General features: G+C 40.7%; 1 protein-coding gene across 6 annotated transcripts in view; it reads left to right on the forward strand.

The window, feature by feature from the left end:
• plekhg2 (pleckstrin homology domain containing, family G (with RhoGef domain) member 2) overlaps positions 1-21,812 on the forward strand; it is a 104,755-nt gene that overhangs the window by 31,343 nt on the left and 51,600 nt on the right. For 5 of the 6 annotated variants that reach the window (XM_029518492.1, XM_029518494.1, XM_029518493.1 and 2 more), the window contains one exon: positions 8,570-9,099. In XM_029518492.1, the coding sequence (XP_029374352.1) occupies positions 8,570-9,099 (530 nt within the window). Of the gene's footprint in view, positions 1-5,804; positions 5,875-8,569; positions 9,100-21,812 lie in introns of those variants that run through there. The other variant, XM_029518496.1, reaches the window with a different exon arrangement.

A 21,812-nucleotide genomic window follows, 5' to 3' on the forward strand; every position in this document is an offset into this window, starting at 1 on the left:
ATCAACAATTACATAATAATTTGACATACTTTGGGTCCCTGTGTGCGACAGCATGTTCCACCTCTTGCCAATATCAAGCTATTTCACACTCAGTAAAGGTCACAATACTGATTCCTCTCCCAATCAGAGACTTTATTTAAAAGTGGATGTAAATTTTGGATTTGACAAGTAGATTTAGCATGTAACACTCTTCAACTTGCTTTCGATTTTATGACCACCACAAGGCGACTCCACTGGTTCTCGAAAAAAGTTATAGTGTATTTAAGTCTATGTGGGCCCTACTTCTCAAAATAGTTCATCGATCAGAACTTTTTAAGAAGTCAATTGAGTAAGTTGGATGAAATCCAGCGACAGGTAGAAAACCACAGTTCGAAGGATATCAACAACACAGCCACAGAGGTGGAGGAGGGGGCTATAAGAAGGGATGCAGCTGATATTGAGGTGAACAGGCCAATCAGAGAGAGACATATGGAGCAGAAAGCTAGAGTTAAATGGCTGGGGGCAAATAGTAGCAAGGAATGGGAGACAGCCAACAGGGACTTGTCTATAATTCTGAGTAGACTAGGAGGAGACGCAAGTGATAGATTAGAGAAGATGGGAAGATGGGAGGTAGCTAAGTCTAGACGGCAAAGAGAAATTAGTTAAGGAAAGAAGACAATTAAGAAAGCAGTGGAAAAGAGCTACAGAGGAAGAGAGGGAAGGAATTAATGTGTTTCAAGAGGGGTTGAGAAGTAGGCTAGCTGTACTCAGAAGGGCCGAACATCTTAGGAAAAAGAGAAAAAAGAAAGAATATGTAAAAAGGAGGAGGTAGAGGAGGTAGTCAGGCGTGCGAAGGCTTCTTCGGCCCCAGGGCCAAATGGAGTCCCGTACAGGATCTATAAAAGCGCACCTGATATCCTAAAGTTTTTGTGGAGGCAATTAAGAATAGTTTGGAAGAAACAGTCTATTCCCAGAGCATGGCGTAGGGCAGGAGGTGCTCTTATTCCAAAGGAGAAGGAGTCTTCAGAGCTGAATGAGTTCCATATGATCTCTCTCCTGAATGTAGAGCGGAAGATTTTCTTCAGTGTAGTTGCACGGAGACTAGGTAGTTATTTAGAAAGGAATAACCTAATGGATACTTCAGTACAGAAGGTAGGAATTGTAATTGCCTTACACCAATTAGGGCATACATGGATGATATGACATTGATAACTACAACGGTGCCATGTATGAAAAGAGTACTTGAGAGATTTAGTAAAAACTTAAAGTGGGCTAGTATGAAAATCAAGCCTAGTAAGTCTAGATGTATCTCAATAAGTAGAGGAAGATTAAGTGATCAAAAGTTTGTAACAGATAAAGAGGCAATTCCAATAATTAGGGAAAAACCAGTAAAGAGCCTAGGTAGGTGGTACAAGGCAGAATTGCATGACAGGTAGTGCAGTTTAGGAAGGATGTTGCTGAGGGACTGGATAGAATAGATAAAGCTGTGGTGTTTGCAGTTTGGATTATTACCCAGGTTGATGTGGCCACTGTCATATATGAGATTCCAATAGCTGCTGCAGAGAAAATGGAAAGACTAGTAAGTTTTTACATTAGGAAGTGGCTCGGTGTTCCAAGATGTTTAAGCACTGTGGCATGGTATGGGAAAGGTATACTTCAGCTCCCAGTATCTAGTCTAGTGGAGGAGTTTAAATGTACTAAGGTTAGGAGAGAGCTCCTGGTATCTGGGAGTAAAGATGTGGTAGTTAGTAAGGTGGTTCCAAACCCAACCAAGGGGAGAAAATGGAATCCAAGAATGGCAGTGCAGGAAGCAAAAGCAGCTCTTAGGCATACAGAGATTGTGGGTAATGTACAGATAGGCCGGGGAGGCTTGGGGCTTGGTCCAAACCGGTGTGGAGTAGAGCAGGTCCCAAAGAGAAGAGGAAGCTAGTTGTAGAGCAGGTTCGTAGACAGGAGGAAATATTAAGAGGTGCGAGGGCAGTAGCTCAGGCTAAGCAGGGAAAGTGGTTGAACTGGGAAGGTGTAGAGAAGAAAAAGCTTAGTTGGAAAGAGCTGCGGATTATGGAGGAAAGTAGGATTAGATTTTTGATAGGGACAACATATTATGTATTGCCAATTCCCCAGAACCTAAAACTCTCGGTAAATGGAGACCCACTATGTTCGTTGTGTTCAGGTACTGCAACTTTAAAGCACATCTTGTCCGGTTGTAAGGTTAGTCTCTCACAAGGCCGATATACGTGGCGACATAACCAGGTTTTAAAAAGGTTAGCTGCAGGCATTGAAGATATATGGAGGCAGGCAATTTTAGGAGGGTCTAAGACAAAGAGAGTTGCAATACAGTTTGTGCAGGAAGGAGGGAAGCAAGATCTGCTGTTGCTTTGTTGAAGGAGTTAGGAGGAAGGAGACAGAGGGTGAGGAAAATAGTGAAGGAAATGTCAGATGAGGCAGTAAGATCCAGTCAGTGGATTTGGGTTAGAAGAAGTAATAGTAGCCTGGGGCCCAGCAGGGGGAGCTCTTAAGCTAGACAGACTCTAGGGAGAAGCAGAGGAAGAAATCCAGGAAGAGGAAGTGTATTTAAGTGGAGGGTGTGGCCTGTTTGAGCCTCTGCGGTTAGTCGTCCTGTCTTGGTGTGTTGATTTTATTTAAATATTGGATTGTTCAGGTGAGTTTAGTTGCTGAATCTGCTAGTGTAGATTGTATTGCCTCCACCTCCTGCACCCTCTATACTTTCATGCCCCCTACCCAAACCAGGGCCTGTATCCCATCCCTACTTTTATCTCCACCTCTTCTATTTCTCCCCCCTGCCTGAACCAGGGTCTGTATTCCCACCCCACTTTCACTGGTGCAGTTGGTGAGAGGTCAGAGTAGTTGACAGTCGTGCTGTTTGAGATAGTTGTCTTTGTGTGAGGAGTGGTGATGGCTGGCATTAGGGGGTGACTATGAGACACCAGTGTTCACGGTCTAGCCTTCTGGAGGTGTTGTGGGCCTAACTAGACGAAACACCGGTGAAAGGAGGTTCCCACCTGATGACCCCAAAGACATGATAGCTATCACCGCTCACTGGCCTAGTTGGATATTATCTGTAGGGAACACAGAGCAGGGCGAAAGTTTGTTGCTAGGAAGGTAATCACTGAATCTGGTCCATTTTTTTGTTGCACAATTTTCTTGTGCTTTTTCTAAATAAAAAAGAAAGTGATGACCTCTGTGCTGGCACTTGTATCCAGATAAGTACTGACTCCCGCTCCCAAAAGCTGACATATAGAGCACACCACTCATACTATAGTTCAGTACCTACAAATCTAAATACTTTTGTTTTAATTTCATGAAAACAAAAGTGTAATATTTATATTTTAGTTCGGCATATCCGGTTACCACTCTTGACTAAAATGTCTGCTAGCCCAACCTTCCCTCAGCGTATAAAGTACCTTGACTTATGCTTATGTGACCTGGTGACATAAGGTTGAAGCAGTTCAGGGTCATTGGGTTTGATCTTTCACTCACATTTATGAAGAGACAAAACCTCCTCAGAAAATATGTTGGTGACTTTCTAAATGAAACATCACTTCTTCATATCCACCCAACGCTCACCATGTGGACATACTACATGTATGAGGTTAACTGCTTTACAACACTATTGTCAAGTTTTTCCAGCTGCTCCTGGCCTGTAAATCTGTTGTAAAGCTGCAGAAACACTGAATCTACACTTAAATGTTAAAATAAAAAAAAATAATAATAATAATAACTTTAAAAAATGGGTGCAAACTGCATGGAGGAAATTCCTTCAATCAGGATGTCTGGAATTCAAACACTAATGATGTTCAAATACTTCTCCATCACTGAGTCAGGGCAGGTATCTTATTGTTTTGGTGGAAATGATTACCGGCTTTCACATCCATCCATCCATCCATCAATCCGTCAGCCACTTATCCGAAGCTTTAGCAGGCAGCCCCAGACTTCCTCTTCCCTGGCAACCTTGGGTAACTCTGAACAGAGGATCCTGAGGCTCCTTTCCACTCAAAGGAGCGGCAGCTCTACTCTGAGTCTCTCCCGGATGACTGAGCTTCTCACCCTTTCTCTGAGGGAGAACCCAGGCACCCTGCAGAGAAAACTCTTTCCCGCCAGTTGTATCTTTGACCTGTTCTTTCGGTCATGACCCATTGCTCATTACCATAGGTTCACAATTTTTAAAAAATATATAAAATTGTATAAAAGTCTTTTTTTAGAAGATAAATATTTAACTGAAGGCGACACTTGCAAAATGTAAGTCTGCAACAAAAGTACGTACACCTGTACACAAATCTGAAAAGCCTAAAACGAACAACCTAAATCCCCATGGTGGCAGTTAGTGAACACCAAATGCCCTGCTGCTAGAGAGATCCCAGCAATCCCCCCTCCTGTGCTTTTATTAAACTAAAAATTATTTGACATCATCAGTGACTCGTCAACACTGACTTGACTTTCGTCACTTTAGTGTTTAGTGTTTAAGAATATGAACGCATACAACCCCTAGTATAAGCCTCAGGCCCTGGTTCTATAGTGTGAATTGAGTAGGTATCAAATAGTGCCCATGCTGCAGTAGATCGGTGCATTCTCTGTATTACTGGATTATTGGTGTGTCAGAGCAGAGACAGAACTGCTGGATTTGTCGTCAAAATAATCAAGATAACTTTTATATTGGGATAAAAATTTAACAGGATTACTCATGCACTTTGGAAACAGCATTAATTTAATTTAAGTTTTTGTCTTTTGACTATGGATTGAACAGCAGTTAACAATAAAAAAGATATAAATTACAAAAAAGAAAAAAACATTTTCATCTATCGATTTTCAGACATGATATAAAAAATTCTGAAAACAATTAGACCAATTAGCATAAGTTCCTGGATGCGATCTTCCATGGGACTGTGAGCTCCAGGCAGCAAGAAAATACATCTTGGTTTCTGACCACTGGACAATGTCAGATCCTAGAGTGGTTGAAATAAAATTCTGGAGAAAGCTTAGTTGCTTCCTCTGGTCTGCTCTCATGGATCAGTTGTTTGCAAGACTACTGCCATGTGGAACAGTTTGGACTTAAAAATAACAAGCCTTAGATTTAAGATTTAGAACAGATTTAAATCATAGAGCATTGTGTCCATGTGTCGTTTTTCTGGTTATACACAAGATAAGTCAAAGAGCTTGGGAGAGCTGTGTTGTCACTCCTGACAAAACTACTTAAGATGGTGCATGCCATAGTTTTTCAAAGAAAGCAAAATTTGGCACAAAAAGGTGATGGTGATGAATCAATTGCCCAGCCCTCGTATCAGGACAGCTGATGTGGTTAGGAGGTATAATGACAATGTTGTCTGTGTTGTGATGAATGTAAATACACTATTGAGCTGCGTAAAGAGAGTAAGTCTAAATAGGGTGTGAGGTATTAGATGTGTATTGCATAGAACCTTTCAAGCTGCTCTCTTTCACCTTCAGTCTATACACTAAGCTAGGCTAACCACAGTCATACTGATGATGATATACTCATCTCACGATCTAAAACTAAAGCAGTATATAATGATACAATTAAATTTTTCAGTCTTAGAGTTTTATGTTCAATAATAGTGTGTATAAAGTATGGCCATTACTGCTGATATAGAAAATGTTAAATATCTATGTAAAAAGTGTGTTGTATTTAACAATTTGCTGCTAATTTACCAGTAAACAGAGGAAGTAAGAAAAGGGAAGAATGATGTGTCAGCTGGTAGTGATCCAACGCTGTACTCTGTACTCTTACTTCCTGTTTACTCTCACGTTCATCAGCTTTACCCACCATATCTGTACTCTCTGTATATAATGTTAAGTTTGGTGCTACTTCCTCCATTGAGCAGAGGTTGCCTGGGTGAGGGTGTGATTCACAGGTAACAGGTAGGTAACATTATGCTGTTCTGACTTTTGAGAGAGACTTCAATGTGTGTGTAACGATTTAAGACATGCATGCACGTACATGGACAGAGTTTGTGTTAAACCAGCAGGCTTTGAGAAATAATTTAACAGTGCACATTTCTTTATATTCTAAATACTTTAGGTGTGTGTGTGTGTAAATCAGCTGATCAGCAGAGCAACAAACATACTGCATTTCAGTCATTAAATATTTGCATGAAAGTTTGAGACATGAGAATTGGCTACTCAGTGGAGCATACACTGGCTGATCAATCTGTTGAGCATGTTAGCAAAGATAAATGAGGACAATCTTGTCTTGTTTTTCATCGCTGGGGTCAGTTTATGGCTCTGTTTTGTCACCTTTTCACTTTAAAGTGGAACTTGAACTATTTCTCTGGTTAACAACATCCATCTTTTCTTCCTGCAGAGCAAACAAAATCATCATCCTCATGTGACTGTCTGAATAATTCATCAAAACATAAGTCACAATCCTGTAATATTTGCAGCATATTTACATACATATTGTGGGTGTGTGTGTGTGTGAGATGCACACCAGATATTTAAGAATCAAACAAAACATTGCAAACATCAGCGTAATATTATCATAATCAGGTTTTATGTTCAACACCATGTTTTTGTTATTTGCTGTTTATGGGCCAGGTATCAACAAATTATGAGCATTTTGACACATATCGGCATCAGCCTTTTTTTTTTATTCGACGGCTGATAAGAGATCAATTTAAAACTGCGTTAATTTTGCTCTGAAGCAGCCACACCTCTGTCTCCAGGATTGTCCCACCCACAGCACCATCTGATTGGCTACACCCAGATTGGCAACAGCCAATCAGCTGTGAAAGCTGTGTGCGCACGGTGCACACAAGTCATAGAGGAGAAAACGTTTTGCCAAATGGAGAAGGTCCAGAGAGCAGACACATGTTTCTAACATAGATGCATAAACATAAAGGGATACAGCGTTGGAGGCGGGCATGAAGGTACCCGGATCTTCCGCATCAGTTACTTTTACTTTACTTTTTACTTTTACTGCAAATTAATATCAGCTCCAAATATCAGTTTTCGGCCTCCTTGACTACTAATAATCAATATCCGCCTGGAAAAAAACATACTGGTCTATCTCTATCCAGTACCTAGTACTAGTTGGTGTATTTTGGTGTAGCCTCAAAATACGCCACTAGGTGTATTTCAAAATACACCAAAATGCATATTTCAATAAACACCACTAGGTGTATTTTGAGGTTGCACTTTATTTTTGGTTGAGAGTCTTGGCCTAACACTTCATTTTGTACTTGGTGATTTCAGATGTTTTTTTGCATAATATTTGGAGTAAACACAAAAACCTATGTGTCCTACAGATAATATCTAACTAGCCCAGTGAACAGTGATAGCTATCATGTCTTTGGGGTCATCAGGTGGGAACCTAGTTAGGCCCACAACACCTCCAGAAGGCTAGATCATGAACACTGGCGTCCCAGAGTCCCCCCCTAATGCCAGCCATCACCACTCCTCTCACAAAGACAACTATCTCAAGCAGCACGACTGTCAACTACTCTGACCTCTCACCAACTGCACCAGTGAAAGTGGGTTGGGGATACAGACCCTGGTTCAGGTAGGGGGGAGAAATAGAAGAGGTGGAGATAAAAGTAGGGATGGGATACAGACCCTGGTTTGGGTAGGGATCATGAAAGTATAGAGGGTGCAGGAGGTGGAGGCAATACAAGCTACACTAGCAGATTCAGCAACTAAACTCACCTGAACAGTCGTATAATCAAAACAATATGGGCCAACTCACCTGGACTAACGACATTGGCTCAAAGAGGCTCAAACAGGCCACACCCTCCACTTAAATACAGTTCCTCTTCCTGGATTTCTTCCTCTGCTTCTTCCTAGAGTCTGTCTATCTTAAGAAGAAGCTAAACTAATAAACTTTTCATACACACCATGTGTGATCATTGTCCTTGAGTCTCCCAAAAATCATCTCAAATGAAAGGAGCATTTTTACAAATAGTGCAAAACCAAATGGCAAAAAAACAAGCAAACATTTAAGTCCTAAAAACTAGTTTCCTCAAATGACCAACAGTGAGTCAGTCCCCATAGACTCCCATGTTAAAACATTCAACTTTACAGCAGAAATAAACAGCTTTACAGCCCGGTACAAAACAGGCTCAGTCTCTAGCTAATTTAGTCCTTCATGTTGACGGTACTGGGGTGAATTTTCATTCGCTGGGAGTGAAGGATACAGTCAGGCAGCACTGATGGTGGATCAGCTCAGTCTAAGCTTGAATACCTCTTCAGCAATGTGGGTGACCCAACATTAATGAGTGGATCATTAATACATAGGTCTTTCATTACACTGGTTTACCTGTTCAGCACGTGAACAAATGTACCAAAAGGATACCAACAAAAATATGCAACAATTACTTTTATATTAGTTTTGCCCCCATCATTTATCTCAACCCTGGCATTTCAGCAATGTTACATATCGCTGAAATAATTATCCATATATTTCTGTTTTTGTAGAATTTGATCATTGTTTTTCTTTATTGGGATAACAATTAACAGATTAATTTCAATTTACTAAGTGGAACGTTTAGAGATAACTGACTTCTTTCCATATTTTATGAGTAAATCTACAGATGGACTAAATTGTGTTTTGTCTCCCCAGCTGCCAAACGTCCTTCCTCAGTCTCATCCCTGAGTGGGATTGTGGGTAGGATGATGTCATCTGGTGACCGTGGAGCCTCATCCTCCTCCTGCACCTCTGTCAACACTGTCTGCTCAGATGGCGAGCGACTCACCTCCCTTTCATCTTCTGCCTCCTCAGTCTCACTGCAGGATGCTTCCCACTCGTCCTCTTCCTCGTCTTCCTCACTGCCATATGGCGTTGTGCCAACCTACAATTCCTCTTCATCATTCTCATCATCTTCGATACCAAAGAGAAATGGCTCGGACATCAGCCTCGACCTCACACCCCTTGTCACACCACATGGAGGAGGAGGCACTGTGGCAGGTGGAGGTGGCGGTATATGTGTTGCCAGGGCGACAGGAGGACACCCTACTGACAGTCATGTTGCCACTGTAATGGCACCGACGACATTGGCTAGGCCCAGGCAGCTGTCACGGGTGGAGAGAGTTGTCATGGAGATTGTAGAGACTGAACAAGCCTACGTCAGAGACCTGAAGAGCATCGTGGAGGTAAAACCTAGACTTGATATGGATGTGCTCCAGGACATCATGTCCTCAATGTTCAAAAGTTCAATTGACAAATAACTAGGTTTACAACTACCTCATAATTTTCCACAATTTTTTCTGCGTCATGCTGTTAGATCGATCACTAAATAGCACAGACACTGTTATAATAACACAATTAATCACAGATTTATTTTTTTTTTCTAACCCTTTCCCTATTTGGGGTCGTCACAGCAAGCCAACTCTGGAATGTGCATGATTAGTTCGGATAGAGTTTTTGTGCTGAATGCCCTTCCTCCCACAGTCCTCTCCATTTATCCAGGCTTTGGACTGGCACAAGCCCACTGGCTTGTATTGTAGCTGGGGTTTGAACCCACAGTATCTGCATGCAAAGCATGTGCTATAAGCTAATAGCACTGATAATGGCTCATAACATATGAAGTAATTTATTATATGTATATTTATACATTTATAAATATTACACATTACTACGTGATTTACTAATTTTCATAAACTGTGTCAGTTTAGGTGTCACACGATTGATCATGTTAAACAGAATCCAGTTGAGTTCTGTATGTAAAGAGTTCAATATGTAACCTGAGGTTTTACATAGAGGCACCCTGCAATTCCCATTAGTCAATCTGGGATAAGTCTGAATGTGCATGAGTTTGCTCCACCCCTTTGGTCACCAATTTTTATTGTTTTAGGTGAGAGCCTATTATAAGGCTGGGGCATTTGACCTCTGAGACTTGTTTAAAGTGTTGTCTGTTGATTTTTAGATTTAACTCATTGGCTTTGGGTGGTAGGTGAGCCTGAAAGGAGAAGTAGATCATGACAGTTTAGTTTACATAAAGTGGAAGGTAGGATTTTTAATTTAAACCAGTTGTAAACAAGTTTTAAACTGAAAAGTTGCATTGATAGGATTAATGACATAGAACATCATGATTTGATGTGTCAATTGCCTTTTTAAGGTCCAGAAAGACTGCCCACAACCACATATCCTTTCTCTAATGATAATTTCAAATGTTCTATAAGGCAGGAGTTGGCAAACTTTTTTCAGAAAGAAAGAAAGGTCATCGAGTGCTCTGACTATTCCAGGTAGAGGGGTAGATTTAGAGTTATCCTGCCTGACACATTACATAAAGAACATGCAGAACATAAAAGTAAGCAGCATTATTCCTAACATAAAGAATCATTAGAAACCAATGTATTGGATACAAATAATCAATGTAGATTATAGAGACCTATGCAAATATAAATGCCGACTCCATCACTCAATACATAGCCAATATATACTCAGAGACTCATGTTAACATAACAAACAGATATCATTCTTAATTTAACATTATAAGACAAAATATATGAAGTTCAAGTAATTAATATCATCTAGGAAGTCCATATAGATGTACCGTTCCGGCCAAAAGTTTGGACACACTTTCGTATTCATTTGAATGAAAAGGTGTGTCCAAACTTTTGGCCGGTACTGTACAAAGTAGAGCTACTCATTCCTATTTCAGGTCATTATGGCACCGTTTGTTTAATCCAATAGTTACAGATAAAAAGATCTCTATAGATCTATATAGATATATAAAGCAGATATACATTATTTATTTGACCTTAGGGAGACAAAGGGCTATAGGAAACCATGGGATAGTCTGTATTATTCATTCTGATGGCATAATTGTGTCCTGCCACGTTGTATTTTAGTCTCCTTTTTGTACGGCCAATACAGAAACAGACTATATACTACAAAGGTTGTGTTGCAGATTATAAATTGATTGATTTTATATACACTGTCTTAAAGTCTGCAAATGTGTTTCTATAATAATATATTGATGCAATGATACATGAACTTTGTAGGCATTTATATGCCCCCTCTAGTCGCTGTAGCCAATTGCCTTCTTTTTTAGCAGGTTAATAGCTATGTGAAAGCTTATCTCTAAGGCTAGGTGCCCTTTTATAGCTAAAGGTAGGGAAATTTTGAAAGGTCTCTTTTAAGGCTGGATCATTTCTTAGGATATCCCAGTTAGACTTAAAGATGTTTTTAATTTGATAAGTCTGTGTACTGTAACACATTACAAAAGGAATATTAGAGGATGTTTTCTTTTTCTTGTTAGAGGATTGAAGGAGGTGGAGACGGTCAATGTCTAATGCTTTTTTCTGCGCAGAGGATATCACAGATTTCTTGTATGACCTCTCTGTGTTTACTCATACGCAGACTGGGAGTTAAAATCAGTATCTTTGTCATAGATTCTCCTCAGTCTCTGAAATTGACCATCAGGAATGTTGTTTTTAAGGTGCTTTTGGTGGAAAGACTCATGCAACGGAGAGTTACAATCAGTTGGCTCCTATGAAGTGTAGTATGAAGGCTAAGGTCATTATCTCTGTAAATAGTTAGATCTAGAAAACAGATTTTTCTTTTCAGTCTTCTGGAGATAACTTTATATTATTATTAGTGTTGTTAATATAGCTTTAGAAGTCCCTGATTGCTCTTGACTAGCTTTAAATAGAAGGAATATGTCATCAATAAATCTGCAGTACAATTTTATTATTTTATTTAATTATCTGCAAGCACATTTCCTAGTCTCTTGTTCACGTATTCTTATTCCCAAAGTCCCAAAAACAAACATGCTTATTCTGGGGTGAAACTAGCGCCCATACTGGTCTCTTTCCATTGCGTGTCCAACTTGTCTTGAAACAGAAATACATGGTTTTTAAGTGTCCATTCGGTCAGCTACTAGAAAGGCAGTGGGTGGCGTTCTTTCATCTCTGTCAGCCTGTTAGTGATTAACAGCACGCAAACCTTCTGAATGATCAATGTTTGTGTATGAAGCTTCAATGTGTACAGTCACTAGAAAGTCCTAGTTGATATCTTGAACTGCACTGATTTTATTCAACAGGTCTGTGGTATCTTCACCTATCCAATAGACTATCCAATCATATTTCAACTATCATCTGTCGCCAGGTTCCAAGAAATCTACCCGATGGCCTTCAGAATCAATTCAGATTCAGAATTCAGTGCCTTTACACTTTCAGTGAACAGAAACATACAGCTACGATAACCAATCAGTTTTGAGTGGGTGACACTGGGGCCAGCTAGGCATCACGATGAATGTGACACGTTCATGTCCTTTGATTGGATACACACTTGTGAGAGGCAGTGCTTTGCGAAGTAAGTGTGAAATGGTGTGAGATGCATGACCCGCCATTGTGTGGATGTCACAGCTTTCCTGGGTTTCCATGGTATTACATGTAACTGAGCTAACTACATGCAACCCATGCAAGCATGGAGAGAGCCCTTCTTGCTGTGGGGCAGCTGTAACCGCTATGCCGCTGTGCTGCTTGCATATTTAGTTAGATGGGTAACCAGATTGTGTGTGGGTTTTTTTTAATTATTATTACTATATCCATGGCTGTGTATTTTAGTTGCTGAGACACCACAGCACAGTACGGGCTGTGTGTGTGTGTGTGTGTGTGTGTGTGTGCGTGCGTGACTGTGGAGGAACTGACTGCAGCCAGGATTTACTGGCCAGGTGTGAATGCCTTTGGGCCAGTTTACCTACAGCTGGCCTCCACAACACACACCTCCTCCATGTACATATACTCAAGTATTTAGAAGTTTCTATAGTAAACCAACACACCTCATTCATTCATCCCGCTTATTGCGGGGTTGCTAGAGCCGATCCCAGTGACCTGTCCATCACAGGGCCAACATACAGAGACAGAGACGAACAACCTCTCACACCTATGGACAATTTACGGGACAATTAACCTAAACATGATGTCTTTGAATGGTGGGAGGGAACCGGCATACCCAGAGGAAGCCCATGTGAGCATGGGGAAAGGCACAGAAAGGCCACAGTCTGGGAATCGAACCTGCAAACTTCTTGTCGTGGGGCAACAGTGCTAACCACTTTGCCTCTCACTCAGAAATCACATTTGATCAAAGATTAAATGAAGAATTCCAATTCTCAACATCCTTCTTCCCCCTTCTCATCTGATATCTTCATCCCTTCTGGCACAAAAGCCTTCTTATCTCCACGTCTTTCCTTTTTACCCTGGATGTGTATATTGTCATCTGTTAATATTCAGTAAGTCTCAGATGAGAGAATGATGAAAAAGCCTTTCCTGCCCCTGTCTCAGAGAATCCTTGTTGACCAACTCTCTAGTTTTCATCACTCTCTTAAATAAAAAAAAAAACAACAACAACAACAACAATGGAATTTCTCCATTGTCCTGGGTTATTACAGAAAATAAAGACTAGTTTTTTGTCCTGGTTTTTTTCGGAATGATAATTTTTACTGAGAATCTAAATCAATGTCAAATTATTATTTAAAACGCATCTTTGAAACAGGCTAAATGAGGAAGACAGTATTTAAGCAGTCTTCCACCCAGAACTACCAACCCTGCATTAAACGACAACAACAAAAACAGACATACAAATACCTCCTAAAGATGAGACGATCTTTGTAGCCTTTGTAGGTTACAAAGGAATTATGGTCAGCTTTGTGGAACTGACATGGATAATGGAAACAACAAAATCTCCTACTTTCTCTTGAGTAAAGGGGATGCCTCTACCCTTCCTGCATCAAAAAGGTAATTTCACTCAATAAAGATCAACAAACTACCTTCCAGGGAGGGCTGGTGGTGGTCAGACCTGCGCTGAAATAACATACTGTTTAGCTGCAAAAGTGAATCAAAGTTGACATACCTTGTGGTTTTGAACTATGAGGACAGACGCAGACCCCCCCCCACAACTTGTTGCCTCGCAGCAAAAAACTATGAGGTCATAATGCCCTACTCACCTATGACCTATGGCTTGTTTCTTACAGGAAGAAAGTCTCATTCAGTGTCATTAAGAAAGCCAAGGCTTTTAAACACTTTGCACTATTCACACTAAATTATCAATACAACACCACTCTGGAGAAAGAACAGAACAGTGTGTGATGGATGTCTGGTAAGATCACAGTCCTGAAAGCTGCTACTGCACCAGTCACCTGGTGGCAAATCTGAGTCACAGGTTTAAAATTACTTTTTGCTGGCTCAGTTGTTTCATTGTGGGGGATTCATCTATCATTGGTCCAGGTGCACCAGAAACTCTCCAGGCTTTCTGTGTGTGAGTGGGTGGGTTTATTCCAAATACAGTTTGATTGTGTTCATGCTGTCTACTCAAGTTACGATAGTGTGAGGTAAACCTCACACCATTGACTCCAACTGTAGTGTGAAACATCCTTTTAAAAAAGTAAAATAGAGAATTTACTGCTGTTTTTATCCTCTACCACACAAGCATGTGCACACAAGCAGAAGGCTGTGCTGTCATCATGTTTGTCAGGGTTATCAGATTTTTTGTCTAGAGAGGACAAACTTCAAGCCTCTTCTCTCACCAACATATCTTTCTTCTCCTGGGTCTCCTTCCTGTCCCTCTATTTTCATCTAAATGTCCCTATCTAATCATCAGCGTTTGCTTGCTGTCAGCAGTTCATTAGAGAATAGTTTGCAGATTGTTCAAAACAGTGCTTATGTAAGAAATTTATTTGTCAGCAGGGTGAATTTCCGCCAGTAACATTTCCTGAATCTGATCCTGAGACAAGACAAACAATAAGACATCACTCACTGTATGTCAACATTATTTTATTTTCATTTCAATCATTTGGAACAACCTTGGCTCCCTAATGTTTTTGACCAGGTCAGAAAACTGACAAATGAAACAGAGTAGTTTCACTTTAAAAACAGCAAAAGCAGACTTGGTTGATCATTGGCCATTTCATTGGCCAGCTCACAGGTCAAATTTGCATTGATTTTAGTTCCTCTGTCATTTTTAAATGTGCTGGAGAGTCACAGCAACAATTCCAGAATTCCTTTGCTCTGATGTAAAGGAGGTTTGTTAGATGATAAGTGTGTGTGTGTGTGTGTGTGTGTGTGTGTGTGTGTGTGTGTTGTCCTGTTTGTTCTCTCTATTGGAATTTTGCTGAAGTCTGGTTTTCATTGAGGCTACGTGATGTCACGCTCACTGGGAATCTGAACCAACTACTACCATAATAGGCGTGTGTGTGCGTGATAATAACGATGCAGTCACAGACAGAAGAAAAGAGGGAGCGAGAGCTCCTTTCTCTCACTGATTTGACTCATAAACAAATTTTTCTGCAGTTTTTAAGATAAGTTTCTCATAAAAGTAAAACTCTGTTGCCAGTGAGTTGAGATCACTGCACCTGGTTCAATTGCTCTAGCAATTAAATCTAGTTTCTACAGCTGTTTGCCTTGATTTTTACTTCAACAAATCAGGAGTAAGTGGAATAATTTCTGATTGGAATACTTTTATCATTTTTCTGAGAGAAAGTGGAGTCAACATGAGACATTTGATGCTGCAGAGATCCTGCTGCTGACCTGCAGCCAAGTGGGACAGGAAACTGAGGGGGAGAGGAGGGTAGAGTGGGAGAAATAGAAACATGGGTGAGACACAGATGAAGAGGGGAAAAGCAGAGAAAGCAAGAAGGGTATGACCAATAGACTAAAAGGAGATTTGAAACAAGAAAAGGAGGAGTCAAAGGGTTTTAGCGTCAAATCATAACAAAGTTACATCAAGGCACTTTACATATAGAGCAGGTCTAGACCAAACTCTTTATAAAATAATTTAAAGAGACCCAACAGATCCCCCAATGAGCAAGCACTTGGTGACAGTGGCAAGGAAAAACTTCGTTTAAGAGGCAGAAACTCGAGCAGAACCAGGTTCAGGGGGGGCGGCCATCTATGGAGTCAGACCAGTCTCATAATGAGTGAACTCTCGCAGGACTTTTGACGAATGCACATGCTTTCTTTCATAGTTGTATTACGGACTCACGAATGTAATTTTTAGGCATACTTGTAATCTAAATTCACGGAGCATACTAATTGCTGAATATGCATTTATGAAATCTGTACGTTGCATTTTGAGACTGCCCTGACATCACAGTTCAGCCAAAGTCACCATTGGCTGATAAAACTATCAATCAAATGTATGTTTCTGAATAACAGATTCATCAGCCAATCAGGTGCATTTGCTTTCAGTCAATCATTTCTCCACACTTAAACTCACATAGTTCATAGTAGTTCACATAGTTTATGTTCATTCAAACATTTAACTTTGCTTTGCTCCCCAAAGTTGGGTAGAGTAGGGAGAGAATGAGAGCAGAAGGGGATATTCAAAACAGGTGCAGGGAGGAACATGATACTGCATGAAGTTCATAAAAATATGGGAGCAGCAGGCGTTGCAGTAACATGGGATGGCGATGATTCACCACCTGCAGGATGAGGACAGGGAGAGAGGGAGAGGTGCTCAGTCCTTCCCCCAGCAGTCTCGGCCTATAGCAGTATAGCTAAAGAGTAGAGGACTTTAACTTTTTAACTATAAGCTCTGTCATACAGGAAAGTTTTAAGCCTGGTCTTGAAAATTACTAAAGAGTCCGCCCCCCGGACCGATACTGGAAGTTGGTTCCATAGAAGAGGAGCCTGATAACTGAACGATCTGCCTCCAGATTTACTCTTGGAGACTCTAGGAACCACAAGTAAACCTCCATCTAGAGAGTGGAGTGGCCTGCTAGGACAGTAAGGAACTATGAGCTCTCTGAGATATGATGGAGCTTGGCCATCAAGAGCTTTATATGTTAAAAGAAAGATTTTAAATTCTACTCTGTATTTTACTGTCAGCCAATAAAGAGCAGCTAACACAGGAGAGATGTGATCTCTCTTCCTAGTTCCTGTTAATATCCATGCAGCAGTGTTCTGAATCAACTGAAGGCCTTTTAGAGATTTGTTTGGACATCCAGATAGTAATGAGTTACAGTAGTCCAGCCTAGAAGTTACAAATGCACGGACTAGTTTTTCTGCATCATCCTGAGAAAGGGTGTTTCTGATTTTCCTAATGTTTCTCAGGTGGAAGAAAGCTGCCTGACTAACTTGTTTTATGTGAGGGACAAAGGACATGTCCTGGTCAAAAATTACTCCAAGGTTTCTGGTCTTGGTTTTAGCTTTCTAATAAACTTGGCCATATTCCTAGAAATGAGAGTGGCCCCGTCCATGGTGGGATGGACACCATCTTTCCTAATTAGACCAGGTCTCTCCCAGAAAGACTTCCAGTTATCTATGTAGCCCATGTTGTTTTCGGGACACCACCTCGACAGCCAGCGGTGAAATGACGTCATGCAGCTGTACATGTCATTACTAGTCCGATTGGGGAGGGGGCCGGAGAAAAGTACAGTGTCCGACATCGTTTTAGCAATATTACACTTGTTGCTACTGACATGAATAACAATTTTACCATATTTACGCTTATCCTTAGCCAACAGTTTCAGGTGCTTCAAACGAACAAGTTGAAATGAAGGATTGAATGTTGTCCCACTCCCTCTCTCCTCTCTTCTCTGTTTCTTCCTCATTCCTCCTGTCTTCATCTTCCTGTTGAGCGCTATCATTTTTCACTCATCTCCTCTTCTTCCATACTTTCAAGTGTCAGTTTCCTGATTTTCTTTGGCCTTTAAAAGGAGATGACTGTGGCAAGGCCTCCCATGCCTCTTTAACACGTACACATACCAGCACACACACACACACAAAAGCACCCCTGGCCACATGCACTGATTTGAAGAATTCCCAGCTGAGATCGAGAAGCCTTTTTAAGATTGCTGTGCAGGTAGAAAAGTGAAGGCCAGGAGATAGATATTCAAAACCATTCCTTCCTTCAGTATTCATGGGAAATGTCAACTGTTTATCAAAAGAAATTGATAAACTGGAGATTTTGGTAAAGATTAGAGCACATCTTGAATGAATGACTTTACTGAAACCTGGCTGAATGTACCTGGCTTCACTATAATTTGTTCAGAAAGAGATGACAAAGCTACTGGAAAGATAAAAGGTGGAGGACTGAACCTAAATGGGTGTTAACCTACTCATATCTGTCAAAGAGAGGATATGCTGTCCAGACATTGAACTATTGGCAGTTGGTCTGAGATGGGAATTTACTCATACTGTATAAAAACCCTACTTTACATCCCACCCCAGGCAAATGTTGATCTTCCATGTGACATCATTGATGACTCAAACAAGGGGAACATGAGTTGAAGAGGAGAGAAAAAAGGCAGAATATAGAAAGGAAAAAAGGAGGATCTTACAAAACAGCAACATCTATGAGGTGTGCAAAGGAATCACCATTACCGGCGCCAAGAAACATTAATGGGTCATATAGTTATTATTTGTGCTGCAGCCACACCCATCCAATGTCTGTCTGTTTCCACTGCTGCTACATCTTCTACTCCATCTGTGTGCATCTCCATCCCCTCTGCCCTCTATGCATCCTCCACTGTGCATCAATGTAACAGGGCTGAGGGAGGTTGGAACTTGGGAGACTGTGTCCTGTGATGGCAGCTGACCCAGATGTTGTGTGTCCAAGGCTGCTTAAAGACTGTGTTGCCCAACTATGTGAATGTCTCCAGAGGATCTTCAACATGGGGGGGAGTCCAAGCTCTGTGGAAGCAGCATGTATTCTACCGGTACCATTAAACTGTCTGGCTGAAATAGACCATTGGCCCTGAAACTTGAGGTCAAAGACACACCAAACTGCAGTTTGCATACCAAGAACACATTGGACCTGATGAAGCTGTCCTCTACATGCTCCACCGTGACCTCTGTCATCTGGAAGAACCTGGCATTTATGTGAGAATTATGTTCTTAGATTTTTCAAGTACAGTGGGGCAAAAAAAAATATTTTTGTATTTAGTCAGCCACTCATTGTGCAAGTTCTCCTACTTAGAAAGATGAGAGAGGTCTGTAATTTTCATCATAGGTGCACTTCAACAATGAGAGACAAAATGAGAAAAATTTATTTGTAGATTATGGTGGAAAATAAGTATTTGGTCACCCACAAAAAAGCAAGATTTCTGGCTCTCACAGAGATGTAACTTCTTCTTTAAGAAGCTCTTCTGTCCTCCACTTGCTTAAACATGTCATGTCCAGGCCCGTCTGAAGTTTTCCAGAGAGCATATGGGTGATCCAGAAGAAGACTGGCAGAATATCATGTAGTCAGATGAAACCAAAATAAAACTTTTTGGTAAAAACTCAACTCGTTGTGTTTGGAGAAAGAAGAAAGCTGAGTTGCATCCCAAGAACACCATACCTACTGTGAAGCATGGGGGTGGAAACATCATGCTTTGGGGCTTTTTTCTGCAAAGGGGGCAGGATGAGTGATCCGTGTGTAGGGAAGAGATTTTTAGCCAAAACCTCCTTCCATCAGGAGGAGCATTGAGAATGGAACGTGGCTAGGTCTCCCAGCAAGACAATGATCCCAAACACACTGCTTGGGCAACGAATGAGTGGCTCTGTAAAAAAGCATTTCAAGGTCCTGGAGTGTCCTAATCAGTCTCCAGACCTCAACCCCATAGAAAATTTGTGGAGGGAGTTGAAAGTCCATGTTGTCCAGTGACAGCACCAAAATATCATTGCTCTAGAGGAGATCTGCATGGAGGAATGGGCCAAAATACCAGCTACAGTGTGTGCAAATCTGAAGACTTACAGGAAACCTTTGACCTCTGTCATTGCCAACCAAGGTTATGTTACAAAGTACTGAGTTGAATGTTTGTTATTGACCAAATACTTCTTTTCCACCGTAATTTACAAATAAATAATCCCACAATCTGACTTCCTGGTTTTTTTTTCCCATTTTGTCTCTCATAGATGAAGTGTACTTGTGATGACAATTACAGACCTCATCTTTCTAAGTAAGAGAACTTGCGCAAGAGAACACACAATCAGTGGCTGACTAAATACTTTTTTGCCCCACTGTATATTCCACATCACCCTCAGAGACAGACTCAAAGGAATGGGAGTCGACCCCTAACCTGTTACCTGGATCACAGATTACCTGACAAAAAGGCCATAGTTTGTCAGGTTGGAAAACTACATCTCTGGGACAGTAATGAGCAGCATGAGGCCTCCACAAAGGACAGTTCCTGCTCCATTCATGTTCACACTTTATATGGAAGACTTCTGTTACAACTCTGAGGCCTGCCACATCCAGAAATACTCAGATGATACTGTTATTGTGGAATTTGTCATGGATGTACAGGAATCTGACTCCAGGGATCTGATAAAAGTTGTAAGTTATTGGAGTCACAAAAACTGGCTTCTATTGATAACTCAAAGAAAAATGAAATGATAGTGGATTTGTCAAAGTTCAGGCTCCCTCACATCAGAGAGTGCCAAACTACAAATATCTGGGAGTACAACTGGTAAAGAAACACAGATGCCCTCTACAGAATGGAGCAGGGTTTCCTCTTTGTTTTAAGGAGGGTCAGATAGAGATTTGCAAAAAGATGCCACAGATGATTTACGAGTCTTTGGTTGCAACTATAGTGTTCAATGTTGCAGTCTGCCAGAGAGGCAGCAGGAAAAAAAGATGCAAGACATCTGGACAAACTGGTAAAAAGAGCTGGCTCTGTAATCTGAACCAGATTAGATTTACTGGGGGCTGTTGTGGATTGATACACAAAGAGGAGAAACCATCTTACAATACTCAGAAATATACAGAAATGAACCATGTAGAACAACCTCATGGTTACCAGTTTATCGCCTTAAACCTGATTTAAACGTCTGTATGTGCATGCTATTCTAGAGGCAGATTAGCCTTGCAACTACAGACCGGTTTCCAAAGGGATTTTCTGTTGATTGCAGATTTATTTTATAAAGATGTTAGGCATATTATTATTACCATCTCACTACGAATACTTTTGGTGTCTTAGATAAATTGAAAACTCCCTATTGTTCCTGCTAATGCAACAGAATTGGGTTGACAGAAGCTGCAGCTGCAGGATGTGGTCAGTGTCATGAGCATAATGACGATGGTTGGATGTTAGACCAGTGAAGAATAAATTAAACAGCCGGTAGGGCACCACTTAGATGATACAAGAGTAATATTGATGTGCCACCTGAACTCAGTCAAGGTACCCTTTCTGTGTGAGCAGTCTGCAAATGAATGAACTGGGCATTACAAACTGGAGACTGCAGCAATGCTGATTGCTACAGGTATTTAACTGTGAGGGAGTTAATATCTTATTTTTCATATAAGAGAAAACAGGAGAAAGCTCTCCAAACAGAATTAAACATAAAAATTAAAACTTTGGAGACAGCTCAGCTGCCTCAGAGATTATGCTTGGAGAACTTTAAACATAGCAATAAATCCATCCAATTTCTAGCAAACCAACTAAAACAGAACAAAGAAAGAGTAACAACATCATCAATAAAGAACTTCACTGGGAAAATAACCCGGGAACCAGAAGAAATTAATCAAATTTTTTGGGAATTCTATAAAAAAACGCATTCTCCTTAGATTAACCCTTCCCAATCCAGCATTGAAACTGTTCTGTGCACAGTCGACTTGCCAAAATTAAATCAAGACCAAATAATGGCTCTGGAGTCACCTATTTTATTTGAGGAACTACAAGAAGCCCTCAAACATATGTCAAACAGGAAAGCCCCAGGAACAGTGTGCACAATCAAACCAGCTGTAATATGAGGACAGGATTTTTGTAAAGGACAATGCAAACTGCACTGGCACAACAACCTAATAAAATCGTGACATAGAATAAGTGACCAGTTTTTGGTAAACCTACTCGTTGTCCAAGCCACTGTTAAAAAATGAAAGAAGTCATTCACCAAAAGCTGTGGTGAATTTTTTTTTTTTTTTTTTGTATATTTCATTG

The sequence above is a fragment of the Echeneis naucrates genome, chromosome 13, assembly GCF_900963305.1.
Source record: "Echeneis naucrates chromosome 13, fEcheNa1.1, whole genome shotgun sequence".
In the NCBI taxonomy this organism is placed as follows: Eukaryota; Metazoa; Chordata; class Actinopteri; order Carangiformes; family Echeneidae; genus Echeneis; species Echeneis naucrates.